This window comes from Ammospiza nelsoni, chromosome 2, assembly GCF_027579445.1.
Source record: "Ammospiza nelsoni isolate bAmmNel1 chromosome 2, bAmmNel1.pri, whole genome shotgun sequence".
NCBI lineage: Eukaryota > Metazoa > Chordata > Aves > Passeriformes > Passerellidae > Ammospiza > Ammospiza nelsoni.
The window spans coordinates 86382958-86401186 of record NC_080634.1 but is presented as its reverse complement, the minus strand read 5'-3'; the positions used below and the strand labels follow the sequence as shown (position 1 = coordinate 86401186).

Sequence of the window (18229 nt, the reverse complement as noted above, 5' to 3'; positions counted from 1 at the left end):
CCGCAGTGCAGCCCATGAGGGACCCCACAATAGAGCAGGTGGACACTTTCTGAAGGAATTGAACAAAGCGTCAGAGACAACTTTGAAGTATTTCACCTCAACCACAGAAAAAATCCTCTGTAAAATCTCGGGAAAAATGTTTTTGACTGGTCAGTCTGATTTTAAAAATGTGAGTTTTCACTCTGGGGGAAAAAAACAGCCAAAGAAAAGCAAGCCAAACAACAAACTCGCAAACCACAACCCAACATAGGAAGCCCGACTATTTGCAAAGGGAGGGACAGAGCAGAACGCTGGGGGTTCTTATGCCGCCGCTGGCCGCTTCTGCTGCTCTGAAACAGTTGCAAGAAGCCGGGTCTGGGGCAGCGCTTCCAGGGAGGGAGCGCGGCGGTGGCGCTGTCCCGAGGGGACCGCGCCGGTGTATCCAGAGGGAAATGACAAAATGATGTGATGCAGGATTAGTCGGTTTGTATTTACACCCCGAACCGGGCTGCTTGCCTCCGACATGCACAGTTGAACCCACACACGGCTCCGGGCGGGACACCGGTTTCACCTCGGTGGAGCGCTGCGTTCACGGGCAGCCACCGCCGCCCCTTCCGAGCCGCTCCCGCGGGACGGGCGGGAGGGAGCCCTCCCCGGGGCGGGGGAGCGATGCTGATCATGGACAAACCGCGCTGTCCCGCGCCCCCCCGGCCCCGCGGGTGCGCTGCCTCCGGCGGCCCTGGCCTGCGTCAGGCACCGCCCCGCCGGCCGGAGGCGATGGCTGGAGCGGGCCGGGGCGGGCAAGGGGAAGGGAAAGGCGGGGGGAAATGTCGCGGTCGCTACGGGAGACGGGAGAAAACCGGAAGCCGGCGGGGCGGGGCGGCGCGGCGCTGGCGAGCCCTTCCCCGCCGCCAGCCTCTCCCCGCCGGGCGGCGGCGGCAGCAGCGCCATGGGCTGCTTCTTCTCCCGCCGCAGGAAGCCGGCCCAGGGCGGCCAGCTGCCGCCGCAGCCGCCAGCGGGAGCCGGGCAGGACGCGGCCACCGGCGAGCAGAAGGCACCGCAGTACAGCTGGGACCTGCGAGCCAAGGTACCGCCCCGGCGGCTGCGGGATGGGGCTGGGGCTGGGGCTTGGGCTGGAACTGGGGCTAGCGCTAGGGCTATCCCCTCTCTCAGTGGGCAGCGTCCCGCTCTCTCCTGATGTGTGCTCCGGCAGGGAGCACGCCTTCCCCGGTCCCGCTGTTGCGGCTCGGTCCGCGCAGTTCAATGCGTTTATTTGAACAATTAAAAAGTGTTTAGCCGAAGGATTTTGCCAGGCAGTCTCAAATTGTGCAAGCGGGGAGGGCGGCGCCAGCATCGGTCCCGGCGCGGGGCTGCTCCCGAGGGGCTGGCGCTGCCTCCCGGTGGGACAGCGCCCTGGGGACAGGCGGCTTGGCTGTGACAGTCCCCAAGGTGTCTGCCTGCCCTCGGGATTCCTGAGACAGCGCGGAGTCCCCCGGGTGGGTGCTTCCATCCAGAAAACCGGGATTAATGGCTGGGGAGCTGCTCGTGCCCGGGCGAGCCCCGCACTGGCATTGGAGCGGAGGCACAACACTCGTGCCGTGTGTCCTCACCACTGTCGGTATTGATTCTTCCTGCTTGGGTGTTTGCACTGTTGATTTGGTTGGGTGTTTGGGTTTGTTTGTTTGTTTGTTTTTGGGATTTTTTTGGTTTTTTTTTTTTTTTTTTTTTTGAGGAAGTAGAACTATCTTATTAGCCCCTAAAAAGACACATGAAGTCAAATCCTTTCCCGTGCTGTTTCCAGAGCTCCCGGAGGCAGTCATGAAGACTCAAGCGGGAAAGCATTTAAATGCTGGATAAAATGTATTTCTTCCTAGCGTCATTTCAAGTATCACTTCCTAAACATGTAATGACATTGTAGCCCTACTAGGCTTCTCTTCCTCTCCTCTCCTCTCCTCTCCTCTCCTCTCCTCTCCTCTCCTCTCCTCTCCTCTCCTCTCCTCTCCTCTCCTCTCCTCTCCTCTCCAGCTGCCTTCGGGTGGGGGAAGCAGAAACTGGGCAGGCGAAAAACCTAATTAATGTGGTTTCAACAAAAAAAAATCCTCAAACCTTCTGGCCGTATTTTACAAGTATGGAAAAGAAAATGTGTGAACTTATTTGAATGTTTAGCTTGCTTGTTTTTTAAACTTGGCCAGGTGCTCTAGGGTGTCCCTTAAGTCTTCCAAGTAGATTAAGGCAAGCTTAGATGGAGATGAGCTAGAGAGTGTGTGCGTGTGGCCTGGAGGAATTGGTTCCCTGTGGATAAAGATGAGCAGTCTGTGTTGGGCTTATTGCTTTGACTGGCCAGCAGATATTTAGGGAGCAGACAGAGAAAGAGAGGAGAGCAGCCTGTCACTTTTACGGAGACTATTCTCACAGCCAGAGGGGCTGCACTGAAGCCGTATTTTAGTGACAGAACAAAACTTGGTCTAAAAGTAAATTACTAAATCAGCCTTTGGAATAATATTGTTTAATTTTAGAGCAAATTCACCAGCTAAAGCTCAATAGGTATGAAATTTTTTACCCCATCTACTTTTATATAGCTAACTGTGAAAACAACAAGAAAGAAAGTATATAGAAAGACTTGATTCAGAGAATAGCTGGCCTTGTTGCTAAGGAGATGATTGTTGTTAACTTGCTGGAAGTAGGCTCAGGCTAACATGAAATGTTACAGCACCAACAGTCTCTCTCTGTGGAGTAAAAAAAACGTGATCATGTATTGCGTGTAAAACTTCCTCTTTTTCTATAAAAGACTCTTACAAACCAGAAGAATCAGGGAGTTTGGGCCGTGCTAGTGAACTGTGGAAGCCTTCAAGTTAGGTGCTTAATTTCATACTGTATAGCCTAAGAATGGTTATTTAATGTCTAAGTTTATTTCTCTTGCTCTTTGCAGCCTTACTTTTCATTGGGCTTTTTGGGTGTAAGATTAACACATTAAACTAGGAAAGCATCTGGAGTCACCTTATCTTAGGTGAAGGAGTGCTGAGCACTTGCTGCACTAAACTTGTTGATCCCAGTTTGTATTAAGTGATACCTGTCATTGTTAATGTAGTAGCTTTAAATGTTGTCTGTGATAGTTTGTCTTGTTGTCTATTGCTTTCTCATTTGTGATGCTTCACATATACTTATTTATTTCACAAATTTGTACACAAAGTTAACTTGAAGTCAGTTGGAAAACTTGTGGCACCAAAACTCCTTTTTATCCATCCAGTGCATTGAGTTGTATTCTAAACCCTGAAAATCTCAACTCTGTCAAGAGATGTGCTAAATTGTCTTTTGATGTTTATTTCCACCATTTGGGTTGGGGATGTGTTTCTAATTTTAGGCTCTCCTACTCAGCGGTGCAGCTGTGGTTATATAGTTCCAGTTCACAAGCAGGTTTGGAAGTTGTCTGTAGTTTTTGTAAACTGTGCTCTGTATGTTTTTACAGGTGAGCATGTCTTGCTGCTCAGACACTCCAGCTGTCTTCTTGTAAACTAATGCCACCCTGACATGGCAGAATAATGTAGGCACACTTGTGTGCATAGTTGTGTGATTAGGATGTGTAGAGGGGTGACTGAACCTGAGGGTTTCCTCCAACAAAACTATCTCTTCTGCTTCTGAAGGGCATCATTGCTAGTTGAGCCTATTTTAATGATGTTTCAATGGCAAAGGTTGATTGAATTGACACTGTCTGGCTGCTAGTGTAGCCCTAGACAAAGAGAAGCATGATGATATCCCAGTGACTATATAACTCTTGTTACGGTCCAAAAATGGACCGTGCGGTAGGAAATTCTAAATAGAAAATATTATAAGATGCTGGGAGTTGAATTGAAATTAAGGAAAGTATATGACTTTGAGGAGCCTTTTCAGATTTCTATGTATTAAGTGAGGGCAGAAGTTTTAAGGTATTCAAAATTTAATAAAATCCAGATTCCATTGTAAATCTGCTGAGGTCTCTGTAATGCTTTCTGAGCCTTAGGTTTAGAGAAGTGGGTGAAGATTACTTATGGTGCAGTAGAAGAACCAGAGGATCAGATTATTTTGAAAACAGAAAGGAGAACGATGAGCACTCAGTTTCTTGCTGCTCTGGGATTCTCAGTCCTTGAGTGGAAGTAGAGCACAGTTTATTCCAGAGTCTGTTAGTACTGCATTGCATCCTGAGGACTTACTATGTCTCTTGATGTCTTTGGGCTGTCATGAATCTCTTTCTGACCAAGGGTGGGAGAGGAACTTGGTGGTGCTCAGCCCTTCCTTCAGCTAGCTTTCCACCTGGGTTGGTTTTGTTTCCCACTGCATGACTAACAGCAGCAACTGAATGTGGGTATGCACAGACAGGAACTGGGGCTTTTGTGTCTTGTGATGGTACAAGATACACTCATGACCTCCACAGGAGAAACACAAACAGCTGCATCATCTTTTTTGCTGTTGTCTCATGTTCAAAGAAGTAGGATTAGATTAATTATGATCATAGTAGCATTTAGAGCTTAGGGGAACTTTTGTTCCCAGATGACTTTTTAACTTTTAGGAGGAACAAGTAAAGTTTTGTTATATGTCAACTGACTTGCAACTTGACTGGTTTAGTTGATAGGAAGCATGCAGCTATCATTGTTACTGTGCTATGTAGCTGCATTTAAACAGTTAAAAAACCTCAAGACCTTTCACTTTTTGCCAAATCATAGTCTTTTGTTAGTTACTTTACATTTGAGGATTCTTCATGAATGGTCTGACTTGAATATCTCAAATTGTCTAGATCTTGTTTAGGTAGCCATTTTGTACTTTAGTTTTGAATATTAATAAAATAACTTTTTTTCTCTAAACATTGGATTTAAGGACAAACTAAGTCATTGTATCTCCCTTATACTTCCTGCTGCACCAGAAGAGCTATTGCTGTTTTTCTCAAAATGTGGTCAGATCAACTGAGAAACAGTCAGAAGGTTCATATTAAGCAGTATTTCCAGTTAGATCAAATACAGGCCCGTGGTAGCTTCTTTTCTTCTTTCACTTTTTCAGTATGCAGTGGTTAGCAGTGGTTTGCTGAATGTGAATGACTGTTTTATGCTCTTATGGGCATTATGGAAAAGCATGAAGATTCCCAGGAATAGAATGAAATGAGCATTCCGACTGTTGTATTGGCCACTTCTAAAGTCAGGGTGTGCAGGAGATGCTCCAAAATGAAAAACTGTTTGCTGGAGACAGGAATCTTCATTACACTTTAAACCTTTTCTTGTTGTGCAAGAATCTTGAAATCTGCCAGTGGGTGAGTAACTTCAACAATCTCCAGAGGATGTTGCAACTCCTTACTTGAGGGCACCAAACCCATGCAAGTATGAATATGCAGAAGTGTCTAGGCCTGGGAATGCACATTTTGTTTTCTTATTTCCCTAATGTTAATTCCCCTGCTGACAAAAATAGTGCTTAAAGCTTCTTAAGTTGATGTGCCTACCCTATAGGTGCAGCTTTTAATGTCACTGGGTCAGCAGCCAACTTCTGTATATTATCAGCTGTAAGTTCTTTTCTTGAACTGCCATCTGTAGTGACTTAGAGAGATAGGGTATGATTTTTTGAGAATTATATTAAAAAGAGAAGAATTTGGTGGAAGTGGTTTAGAAATACTTTACAAACTGTTTGCTCAGCAGTCTGAACAAGGGTAACTAGAGGAGAACTGTAACCTGTTAAGAACAGCTGTACTTTTTCATATTTTTGGGGGTCTATCACTATTGACTGAAACTCCTTCCCTAATGGATCCTGTGAAAAAGTCTTGCTAAGACATGAACTCATACCAGAAACACTTCAAGATGTTGGGATCCTTTGTGATTCTAGGTACAGTCATCACTAACAGCTGTGAAGGTCTAGTGCTTGCAAGCCGTTTTCTAAATGGGAGCTGCCCAGTTTGGTGCCAGCAAACTGGATGGTGGTGGCTGAAGAGATGTATGTCATGTGCAGCTTTCACACAGCCTCTGACCTTGCAAGACAAGTGTCTGCAGGAAGCAAAGCTGCTTAATGCACCTTGCACTTGTAACAGGATGCCCTGGAGCTGTAAGGAGCTGTGACAAACTCGTTTGCCTTCACTTCTCTGCTTTTGTTTGCTCTTTAAAATCCTTCCTCCTTACAGTTCATCCTCTAGCCCTTTGTAACAGACTTCTCACCATTGTGTAATTGCTAAGAAACCAAAATTAGGCTTCTGTGCCTGTTATGAGAAGGAAAAATATTAGCCCTGTAAAAAGGGCTGGCTTTTTCATCACATCTGGTTATGTTAGGTCATTCCATGGAGTAATTCCTAAACCTGTGCATAGACACTTCAGTTAGAAGGCTTCAACTCCTGAGCTGTGCCAATATATATTAATGTGCAACTCCTATCTACTCTAAGAACTGTTTCAATTGAGTTGAAAATATTAAAAGCTACTGCTGTGAATACTGGCACCTTTTGAATTTTATATCAGCCTGGGGAAAAAGGATGTTTAAAAAACCTGTTAATGGCTGGAGAGTAAAGCATCTCTCTGGGTAAAATGGGTGGACTTGGACAAAGATTTTTGAAACTTAATCTAAACACAAAGGACAAGTAGATAAGTTATCAAATAGTTGAATTTTCCTGACCTGACACATGCTTAAGATTTTATAGCCAGTGGAGCACCAAATGAATGGGCAGAGAAATGTATATAGCCCTGGTTATGGCTGTATGAGACTGAAGATTTTACTTCTGTTTCTTTTGGCTTTCCTAGCCTGCTTTTTTTTTTTTCTATGTTGCCAAGACAGAGCTTAAGAAGCAGTTGGTGTTCACTCTCAGGGGGAATGAAGGTGATTGCAGTGATTTAATATTAATCTGTTGGTGGTACCTGAAGAGTTCAGGGACGGTGAATGTGTACCAAGAAGGCTGATGGCATCCTGGCTTGTATCAAAAGGAGTGTGGCCTGCAGGACTAGGGCCATGACCTGTGCTTGGCACTGTTGAGGTTGCACCTCAAATGCTGTGTTCAGTTCTGGATTCCTCACTTCAAGAAAGACACAGAAGTGCTGGAGCATGTCCAGAGGAGGGCAATGGAGCTGGTGAAGGTTCTGGAGCACAAATCTGATGAGAAGCAGATGAGGGAGCTGTGGTTGTTGGAAGAAAAGGAGGCTCAGGGAAGACCTTATTGCTCTCTACAACCACCTGAAAGGAGGCTGTAGGTGGTCAGGGTTGCTCTCTTCTCCCAAGTACCAAGTGATAGGATAAGATAAAAGGCCCCAAGTTGCTCCAGTGGAGGCTTAGATTGGGTATTAGGAAAAATTTCTTCATAGCAAGAGTTAGAACAGGCATCCCAGAGAAGTGTGTGAGTCACCATCCATGGAGGTATGTAAAATATGTGTAGATGTGGCAGCTGGGGACATGGTTTAGTGGTGGACTTGGCAGTGTCAGGTTGATGGTTGCGCTTGATGGACTTAGAGCTCTTTTCCAATTTAAACTATTCTATAATCCTATGGGCATATAAGGCGCTGTTGGATGCATCCTCACAGTCATGGTTCTGCCTTCAGACCTGTTTCTCTGTCATGTTTCTTTTACCCAGGAGAAGTGAAATATTTATATCTGCTATAGTCTTATATCCTGTCCTCTCAGGGGCAATAACCCAGTGGGGGGAGAGAATATCAAATCTGTTCCATGCAGTCCCTCCAGTCTGTACTGCAGTGTTAATCAAGAAATACTCTTAGTCTTTAAAAGGATAACTGCAAACAAAATCAGAGGAAATGTACAAATTCCTTGGCATGGTCAACAAACTGAGAGGTAAAAGCTGTGTCAAGGTGGAACTCTTAGTTCTGGAAAATAGGCAAATAAAGAGGAGATCCTGAATCTGGTAATAAGCTGAACTTTTGTCTTTAACTTGACTACTCAAAAACTCTAATTTGAAACTGTCTATAAGCTGTGAGTTTGCTGACTAACCAGTGTTTTTCACATAAGCCTAAATAAAATTGCAAAGTGAAGTTTCACACGTCCTTGCAAAGGCCACTGGGTAGGATGAGCTAGTGCTGCTTCACAGGCTTTGTAGAGCAGAGCAAATCAGAAAGATGTGCTTGTGTTTCAAGTTTCAAAAGTGCCGTGAGTTCTGGAAACACTGAACTTCTCATTCCTAAGATAAGTAACTGTTCCTCTGTGCCTCTTTTGAAAGCAGTAAGTCTGTGTCCCATGGCCATTAAAAAAAAACCAACATACAGATATACACAAATATTCGTACATGTTCTAGGAGATGCCTGGGAAGAATATGTCCAAAAGCAATTTTAATGTTTGTTTTCTCAAGTAAGGGGGAATATGAGGGTAAGTAACTTGTATATTGAAATATGTAACACTACTTGAGACTAAGGATCTTGGAGAGTTAGAATCCAAAGCATGCTGTGTGACTGAGTCTCCAGGAGGTGTCCCTTATCTTTGGAGTCTCCCAGTTTTATTTGTAACACTTCCAGCTAGCTTTCCTGGATGTGTACTAGTGGTATTAAGTATGATTGAGGAGAGAATTCTAGGAAGCCATCTTCATTGTCTCAGCTTGTATTTTATTTGGAAGATTCATCAGCTGCAAAACTCCTTTCCTGTCTGAAGGTCATATATGTTGCACAGAACAAAATACATTTTATCAGCTGGTAGAGATTTTTAGCTTTCTTTGGCTGCTCCAGTCAAAAGCTACCAAGGCTGGTTTAATGAATGTCTGGTGCTAGCCCATTCTGGTTTATGCCTTTTGCTGGCCTCAAATATTGTGTCAATGTTTGACATGCTAGGAAGAGGTATTTTTAGCAATTGATCTGCACCAAAACTGTGGCAATATATGATAACTGATTATGGTGCAGCAAATTTTAGGAGCCTCAAGGCTGATAATCAGAGAGTAGGTTGGTGAAGAGGTCTTGTGTTAGTTGTTCACTTATACACTTCTAAGTGCTATTTTAATGAGCTTTCACAAGAGGGCAGAGTAGAATTTGCTCCAGGAACTGTGGATGGCTTGAGACTTATAAGTAGAAATGGGCCAGCTCAGATTCCTTTGGTTTTAGCACAGCATGGGCTGTATTTTTCATGCTTTCCAACTGTAGCGCATCCATCCTAGGTGCTGCGTGGCTTGTGAGTTGCTGCTCTCTAAAGGAGAGTGCCAGGGAAAGCCACAGCCTCCCCCAAGTGTTCTGCCCCAGCCAGAGGGGTGCTGGAGTGTGGAGGTGATCTGCAAACATGCCCCCTGTACCACCACTGCCAGCTTTTGCTTCTTGGACATAGCTAAAACAATCTTGTGTGTTTTGTTAGCACAAAAGTCTTGTCATTGTTAGCACGAGATAATGCCTACTCTACACAGAACCATCATCCTTGTTGAAACATTTCAGAGTCTACAGTTAAAAATAGCTCCCCTTGCCCCTTTCTTTATTAAAGGACTAACTGAGTTGCTTTTCTTTATTCCTTTGGAGATCTTCAGAGGTGTAGTTTCAGTTCTTAATTGTATCTCAATACTGTGTATTCCAGTAGTTTAGCTGGAAGAGTTGCTTCTGATCCTTCATCACTCATTGAAGACCCTTGTGGCAGTATATCCTGTACTATTCAGGGGTACTTCAATCAGTGCAGATCAATGGGCATTTAGCATTTTAATATTCTCTGCATTTGAATACTTTAACCCTTTTTTTTTTTTTTATTCCTCCTTCAGATTGACCCCAAAGAGTACACCTTTTCCGGACTTAAAAATGAAACTGTGGGTCGACTGCCTGGAAAGGTAGCAGGGCAACAGTTTGTCATTCAGGACTGTGAGAACTGTCAAATCTACATATTTGACCATTCTGCTACAATCACAATTGACGACTGTGTAAATTGCCAAATCTTTTTAGGACCAATAAAAGGCAGCGTGTTCTTCCGTGACTGCAAAGACTGTAAGTGTGTGGTTGCCTGCCAGCAGTTCCGCACGCGGGACTGCAGGAAGCTGGAGGTGTTCTTATGCTGTGCCACCCAGCCCATTATCGAGTCCTCCACAGGAATGAAATTTGGATGTTTCCAGTACTATTATCCTGAGCTTGCTTTACAATTTAAAGATGCTGGTCTGAGTATCTTCAATAACACGTGGAGCAACATCCATGACTTTACCCCTGTGTCTGGAGAAAATAACTGGGACCTTTTGCCTGAAACTGCTGCAGTCCAAGATTACGTTCCTCTGCCCAGCTCTGAGGAGCTGAAAGCTGTCAGGGTTTCTACTGATGCCACAAAGAGTATAATACCCATAACTCGAGGGAGGAGGCAGAAAAACAGCGATGAATCGTGTTTGGCCGTGTTTTTTGCTGGTGACTACACAACTGCAAATGCCAGGAAGTTAATTGATGAGGTGAGCAACATTTGTCTTCATTCAGGCTTTTCAATTCCTAATTCAGCATTCCTGTGGCCAGCCTCTGATTCTCCCTGAAGGGGGACTATAGAGGCTCTGTTTGTCTACTGACCATACTGATCAATTGCATTGTTTAAAACTTCAAAGCAAGGTAAGAGACTGAATCTCATTTCATCAGTCAGTTGCTTTACAGTTGGCATCCTGTGGGTGGCACATCTATCTTCTAACAGTTCTGGTGTACTTTTCCATCATGGCACAGCAAAGCAATGCTCTGAAGAAAATATGTAGTTGATTTGATGAATTTGGTCAAATATAGAGTAAGTGATTGATAATGCTTGTGAAAGGGATGTAACTGATCAGCTTGTTAGCTTATTGTCCTGAAAGTCTCAGCTAACTAAAGTCTGTCCTGAAAGTTTTTCCAGTACTAACAGGGAGTCTTAAAAGAAAAAAAAAAAAAAAGTGTTAAAATGTATCCCCCATGTTGTCCAGTGCTGGAACTTTTTTTCTGAAAGGGGGGGCAGTGGGTGTTTGTCAAGGGTGGTCAGCTGTCTTTAATGACTTAAATAGCTTTTTAAAATTTTTCTTTCTTTTTTTGATTTTTTTTTCCCCTGTGAGACAGCAGCTTCCAATCTTGGCTGAGTTTGTACTTTCCTGGGGCTAAAACCTGGGAGTGGCTGGCTGCTTTCACCAGCCTCAAGTGCCAAGGATGTCACAGAGCAGAGCCAGTAACTATGGGCTACAGCATCTGAGAGTGGTATCTGCAAAAGCTGCTGATCACAGTGTTGTATGATCAACTAAACATCTGGTGGAGCTCTTTCCCTTGGGTTTTTGTCTGCAAGGAAAGAAAGCTGTAGGGTGTCTCCTTGCCTCCCCACTGCCCAGCTGGACTTTTGTGGGACTGAGCTACTGAGTTACTTGAGTGAAAGGAGATAATGATACTTATGGGTGGTTTCTTTTCTGACGAAGGAGTAGCTACAGGAGGAGGGTAATAGATGTGTTCTCCTCTGTTAGTAGTTATTTAGAAGTTAGAGTTAAGAAGATGTTAAAGGACTAGTTAGTGAGTTTCTGTGGAAATCTAACTGCTCTGCAGATTAATGGATGTTTTGGAAGTAAAAATGTATTTGCTCCTTTCTCACGTGCTTTTAGTTTCATATTAGATTTGGAGTAAAAATGAGGGGGTGGGACGTGTATATGTGTTTTCAAATGTTGTTAGCTCTTGTTCCAAAACTGAAAATTAGCAGTGGATAGATGAGAGTTTCAGCTAATGCTTGACTGAACTATTGCAGACTGAAGAGAACTGACTGCTTGTTTCCAGATGCTGAATGCCTTTAAATCCCATTAGTTTCTGCTTGTGGGGGATTGTGGGGAAAAACACATAACCCTGGGACCTAATATATAAAACAAAAACATTCACATTTATTCCTCTAGGTGCACTAGGGCAGAGGAGAAAATCTGGATGAATGGAATGAAAATAAACAGAAGTGTAGAAAAAGCAAATGATCTCTGAAAAGAGAAAAAAGGGTCCATTTGCTCTGAGACCTAATGTGTATGGGAAAAATGAGTCTATTACAGTGTAATCTGGATACTCAAGTTGAACTCTGTCTTAGAAGCATTTTTAACATGAATTCTTCCTCTGTTAACAGATGACTAGCAAAGGCTTTCAGCTGGTACAGACTAAAGAAGTTTTAATGAAGGCAGAGGATGCTCACCGAGTTTTCCAGCAGAGTGCATCAGAATTCATTCCACTGCTGGAAAAAGGTGAGTTTGTGTTTTCTTTCTCTTCTTGATATAGAAATCTGTCACTTGAGAGTTCTGGAGAAGAAAGAGGAATGAAGGACAAATTTGTATTTCAAGCCCATACTGTAAAACCTTTTGAGATGAGTTTTGGAAGCCTCAGTGAGGCCCTAAACCAGCCAAACTCCTCAAGGCATCAGAAATGAGTTATTTCACATTTATTTTTTGTTTCTGCTCCCCCTCTAGTGGTCCAACTGCATAGTTCAGGAGCAGTGGCACATGCAGATCTGCCTGGAGTGCAGATCAAAAAAAAATTCATGCTTTTAGACTATTTTCTGACTTGTCACAAGTGCTGCTCAACCACTGAGCTGTTCAGTGTTTCTGCATAAATTATTTAAGCAAATCGATATAGGTGTACATAAAGCAGATAAGTGTTTAAAATTCTTATTTGTAACTGTGTGTGTTTTTAACTGGGTGTGCTGTCTGAGTGTTTCAAATGCCTTTTTTATTGATATGACTGAAGTTGGGTTTTGTTTCTTCTTTCAGAAGTACTGACATCTTGTTATGTGTTACATGTAAAAGCTCACAGCACACTCCAAAACTGGGTAGCAACATGCAGATTTTTTCATGGTGACATGGGAGGTCTGTGATGCTCATTGTAAGAATAGGACAAAAGTCATTGCATTTGTAAGATGGTAGTCCAGCTTATGGGCAATATTGCAGTCATGTGGGAAGAAACACCATGTTCAGAATGAAACCAGAGAAAGCAGATCTGCAAATAGTGGGTGAGAACCAGTCTAAAAATCAGGCAATTCATATCTTGGGACTGAAGCAAAAATGCTTGAATGACTCAGTCCCACTCCAGATGTCTGTGAAATGGCTCACTATTTGAGCAGTGTAGTCTGACTCACTTCCATGATGCCTTGACTCCTTAGCATTTTTGTGCTATTGCTGCCTTTCAAGAAGTAAAACTGGAATCCTGTCCAAATCTCTGAAAAAAAGAAAAAGGCATGAAATTGCAGATAACACTGTACTTTTTTTTGTAACATGTTTAAGTCTTTTCAATTCTTTATCTTCTGTTATGGGGCTGCTCAAGCAAAAAAAATAAAATGCTTCTTGCAAGCTTCACAATTCCCTATGGGTTGAGACTATGGGCTGAGAAATCTACTGTTTAATGCCAAGCTTAAAAGTATTATTGATTTCAGATGAACCTATTTTCTAGGTCCAGTGGTTGCTTTGGAATTCAATGGAGATGGTGCTGTGGAACAATGTCGAAGCACCGTAAATGAAGTTTTTAGTGGCACCAAGGTAGGCTGGTGTATTGCTTTATTCAAAGAAAATATTACAGAATGTTTGAGCTATTTCATGGTCAAGAGAGAGTATTTAGATACTACACAATTTTTTCAGTTCAGGGGTAGTAAAATTGGAATATCCTTTTGTTGTTGTTTTGGTTTTTTGTACTCAAAACATGAGTTACTTTTTGCTGACAAGAAAATTGTCCTAGGAAAGGAAGTTCTGAATCCCCATTTCCACTGAAGAATACAAGATTTCCACTTAGAACTGTTATTTCACATAACACAAAATCAAGTTCTATAACTGTAGTACAAAAAAGTTCCACTTAAGTCCTGGATTTAGTCACTTAACTGTGGTGGCCTGTCTATTAAACCCTGACAAAGATAATATGATGGGATTTCAACTTTTTTCCATGTTTACTTTTGCTATGTAGGATACCACAGAATGCCTTCCTTCAAAGACAGTGTTCTTTTTTCTTCTGTCAGCTTCTTTCACTTTAGCTTCCTTACACCATACCTCATCTTTCCTTGCTGTTCCCTTTCTCTAAATGGTGATGGTTTTGAGAAAGTTTATGGAAACATTTAGAACACTCCTGATAACAAGAGAGTGACAGACCCTTTGCTTTCAGGCAGTTGTTCCAAGAAGACTTGAATATCTTTTAGACATCTGCCATCCAGGCAGCACCTTGCTGTCTTTCAGTTCCTTTTAAAAGACTTACTTGGAACTAGGCTGCCCAATTTCTGGAAAACCGTCATCTTGTCGATGGAGCTTGGACTTTCACATACATTCATAAATTTTGAAAAATGAAAAAGTAATTGAAGTTACTTTTTAAAAAATAGTCATCTGCTGGAGAAGCAATGAAGATTTTTTGAGAGTAATGTAGCACAAGGAAGTCTTTCTTACAAACTCTCCCTTTCTGTTAAAGGAAAGTAGTAGTCTAAGGATTTTGTGTATTTATTTTTCCCCCTCTCTCCTGGCGAGAGTTGACTTTACCAATCAAAATACATCTAAATAGACACTAACTGAAGCTGTGACCCCTGAATAATGAAGCCCCAAGCTCCTGATCCTGAAGGCAAGAGTTAATGCAGCCAGCATGTGTGCTAGGAAAGGGTGACAATAACAAATGGTGGAGGCATCAATGCTGAGAGAATACTAGGATTTGTTCTATCACGCAGTGGGAACCAGCAGAGTTGTGTCTCTCATGAAATGCAAAACTAAAAATAAGCCTTACTGGTTCCAAATGAGCATGACTGATTTTACTGATGTATAACTATTTTCTTGTTTAACAAAACAGGTTTTTGTATCAGAAAGCAGAGCATCAGCATCTCAAGATGTAGACAATTTCTACAATTTTGCTGACATGCAGATGGGAATGTGAAGTTTAGCATGAAGGTGCTCACATACGGTTTGTCTTAGACTTGGACGTCACTTGGCTTGAATATCGCAGTAGTTTTGTCATTTAGTTTTGTATTTCTCATATATCCCTTTTATAAAGCCACTGGTGGTTTTTAATACAATATTATCTGAACTGGAGTAAACTGCATAGCTAGCCATGTGTATTGTATTTGAAACTTAAGCTTAACTTCAAAAACAATTGAACTTTTCTACTAACTTTTTAACAGTGATTTCTGAACCTCTATCGACACTTGAATGTTTCTTGACAACATCTAATGATTATACATATTTTATAAGTGCAATGCTGATCCAAGTTTGATGCAGTAGTAATTGTTATCTCTCACTCAGACACATTGTTTAGAAAGTGTATTTATGTGAAATTTGCCCTTCAAAATTTTCCCACATGCAAATTTGTCTTTACTGGGGGTCCAGGAAGGAAGCTGTAGTCATTTACTTTTTCTGAAAGCTTAGTCTGAAATTAATTTTCCTTGTAGCATGCTTTCAAAAGCAGTTTGTGACTTTGGCTAACTCTCCTTCAAGCATGCTTTTTGAATAAAGTTGTTTGCCAGCAGCATTTGTGGTGAGAGGTGTCACTACAGCATTCTGGTGAGTGAGCACTTGCCAGGCTTTTCTGCTTTAGGGTGAATCCTGAGCATGAGTGCCCTGCAGAAGCTGCTCTAAGGTCTGCTCAGGTTCTTTGGTGATACACCTGCCTCTGGCATTGCCAGCTCACACGTGGGGTATATTTGAGGTTTCTTTGCACTTGAGCAATAAAACCTCTGGCATATTGTTGTTTGCTAGAAGGGACATAGCCAATAGTCAGAGAAGGATTCTGATGGCATTAAAAACCCCTTCTTCCTTGCTAGACCCCAGAAGAAGGCTTTAGCTTGCAGAAGTAATATAGAAAGTGCTGTAAAATGCTACACACTGCCATAGGATTTATTTTGTATTAATTCTAAAGACAGACTGAAGAGGTACCACAAGCATTTTGGGAGATGCATTTGATTAGTGTGCAGAAATAATGCTTATTGCTAAATAATGCATATTAGAATGCAAATCTATATGGTATTATATACATGATTGATCTGTTTTTGCGTATTACATCCTTACTGATTTTTCTACATGAACTTAAAGCTTCAGTCCAGGTTTACAAGCTCTCTGTAATACTTGAACCAATTGTGCATGCAGGCACACAAAACCAAATTTCATAATTAAAACATGGCTTGCCAGTTTGCTTAGCCTTTACAATTCATTGAAAGGATTGGGGCTGTGTTGAGGTGCTAAAGCCATTTCCTCATTATGGTCATCCATCAAAAGGGAAGATCTTGCAAATTTTAACTGAAGATGAGTCTTGACTCATCAGTTTCACAGCTCTGGAGCTCCAAAGTGGGTGGCTAAAAACATCTCTAATCTTTTTTTGAATTAGCACATGAAAGAATCTCTTCTCCTGAAATTCATAATTCTGTAATGCCCAAGAGAGGTTCTGAACTGTTATTTTGTTGCTACTGGGCAAATGCTTGCCATTAGTTTAAATTCAAGAATATGTCCTTAGGACTTCTTGTTATAGTTATCCATAGATTAAATAAGGAAGAATATGTCCTGAATAAACCAAACCATTGGTGTACTGGAGGTAGGAAAATTGCCACTTCTTTGAAATGTTTTTATTTGACAAAGTCAAGCCACCACCACAATTAAACTGGTAGCAGAAATTACCGCTTACTTGCATTTAGATTGCCAGAAATTTGTTGTTTTCTTTTTTGTTTTGGTAAGTGTGAGGCGAGGTCTGTAAAAACAGCTAAAAATTTTATCTTGCTCTCCAAAGTACTAGCACAACTAATCAGTCAACATTTACAGGAATTAATCTAGATATGTACAGTAAATATTATTTTGGTATGGACAGTACATTGAAATTGTATAATGTACTTCAGAGCTGGTGTTGTGTGATTTGTATTAGCAGTACATATACCAGACTATCTTGGTCTCTAAACTTTAACATATAATATTTCCAAAGTTACATGCTGACACATGATTACGTGTATGTTTATAGCTTATTTTTTGTATCATTAACCTGTCCTGGAAACAAAGTGCTAAATGGACTTTTGTGACTCTGTTTGCTGGAGGACGGGAAGATTAATTGAAAATTCTTCTAGGCTTGAAAAAGTAGAATAACTTTTCTACATGCTGGGAAAGAGCAGTGTTGCTTTTTTATTTTTAACAATGATGGTCTGTTTACCGACATCAAGAATTTTTAATAAAATATCCCTAAATAATGAAGGAGTTTCTCAATCCAATTATTTATCTATCTTTTGATTTCCATTTCTTGCTAACAGGTGTTAAGAACACTTCTAGCTTAAGAGTCAGGAATTCTTTGCATTACAGAATGGTACGTGTTTAATGTATTCTTTGTACATTTCTTGTGTAGCTTTTAATGTAATTTGTATTGCACTGTGAATGTGATTCATAATAAACATTTGAAATATTTGAACTCTGGATTCTGAAGACTTCTTAAAATTATGGTAGATTGAAAAACATAATTACATAATATTAGGTATAAAAACTGGGATATTAAACAGGAATATATCTTGAAATAGATACTCATAGTTAATTGAAAATAAGCTTTAACTCTCTAGGGATTCAGCTTCTGAAAAATGTGATTTTTTTGACAGCAGGGATTTTTCCTCAGTCAGAGATTGTGGTGTTTATAGTAGTAAAATTGTAAATTTAGAAAGCAGGTCCATTTAATATCTGACAACCAGTAAAATCCTCCTGAAAATAGGCAAGCATTTAATACATTTCCAAATGTGGCTTTAAACTCATCAGAAATGTGACTCTTCCAAGAAGAGATGGTCCAGGGTAACTCTCACTAGGTATAAGTGTTTGGAAAGAACATGAAGTACTGTATCAATGCAATTGTCTTTTGAATATATTGAGTAAAATTGTGAAGCTTTAAAGTATCAGAGCTTTTGGTTTACCTTTAGCTATTATTGTACAAATTTACAGTTTGGAAACCATCTTGTTACCCCAGTTGGAGGCAAGTTGCCTAATAATCTTTTCTTTTATGTATCTGAGTCATACCAAAGCTGCCCTTAAGTATTTTCACCATTTTTAACAATTGCATCTTCAAATATGAACATGAAGAAGTATCTGTGCCCTAGTTGCTAGAAGATCACCCAATTTCTTTTGTCATATCTACTATACATGCCTTCTTTTGCATGACTTTAATCCACATACCAGGCTGCACTTATATAACTTGGACAGTTTTATTTTCAATTCCATAAAGCAGCCTTAACCTTTTATTACAAAATACTTGCTTAAGTCATTCTGACTAATAAGGGGGAAAAAAGTTTTATTAACTTAAGCATGAGTAAAACTCATGTAGCTGAATATTTTCTTATTTAAATGCTGGTTTCTAAGTATTTAGGTTTTATTAATACAGAATTCAGTGTTCTGCACAAATTTAAATCAGCATTGACAATAGTATCTTCTAAAAGATGTTGACTTCAA

The 18229-nt window shown here is 41.2% G+C and overlaps 1 protein-coding gene across 1 annotated transcript; it reads left to right on the top strand.

Moving 5' to 3' along the window:
• The first annotated feature begins 898 nt into the window (after nt 1-898).
• RP2 (RP2 activator of ARL3 GTPase) lies at nt 899-17210 on the top strand. Its single transcript, XM_059466122.1, has 5 exons — nt 899-1066; nt 9638-10303; nt 11947-12061; nt 13260-13345; nt 14625-17210. Exons 1-5 carry the CDS (start codon nt 929-931, stop codon nt 14706-14708), a joined length of 1089 nt encoding a protein of 362 aa, XP_059322105.1. The 5' UTR covers nt 899-928; the 3' UTR covers nt 14709-17210.
• The last annotated feature ends 1019 nt before the right edge of the window (nt 17211-18229 follow it).

Bases quoted from the DNA above. Each gene is read 5' to 3' on its own strand.
- RP2 (XM_059466122.1), top strand. From the start codon at position 929: ATGGGCTGCTTCTTCTCCCGCCGCAGGAAGCCGGCCCAGGGCGGCCAG. The intron at 10,304-11,946 runs GTGAGCAACATT...CTCTGTTAACAG, and splicing joins CCAGGAAGTTAATTGATGAG to ATGACTAGCAAAGGCTTTCA. The intron at 12,062-13,259 runs GTGAGTTTGTGT...CCTATTTTCTAG, and splicing joins CATTCCACTGCTGGAAAAAG to GTCCAGTGGTTGCTTTGGAA.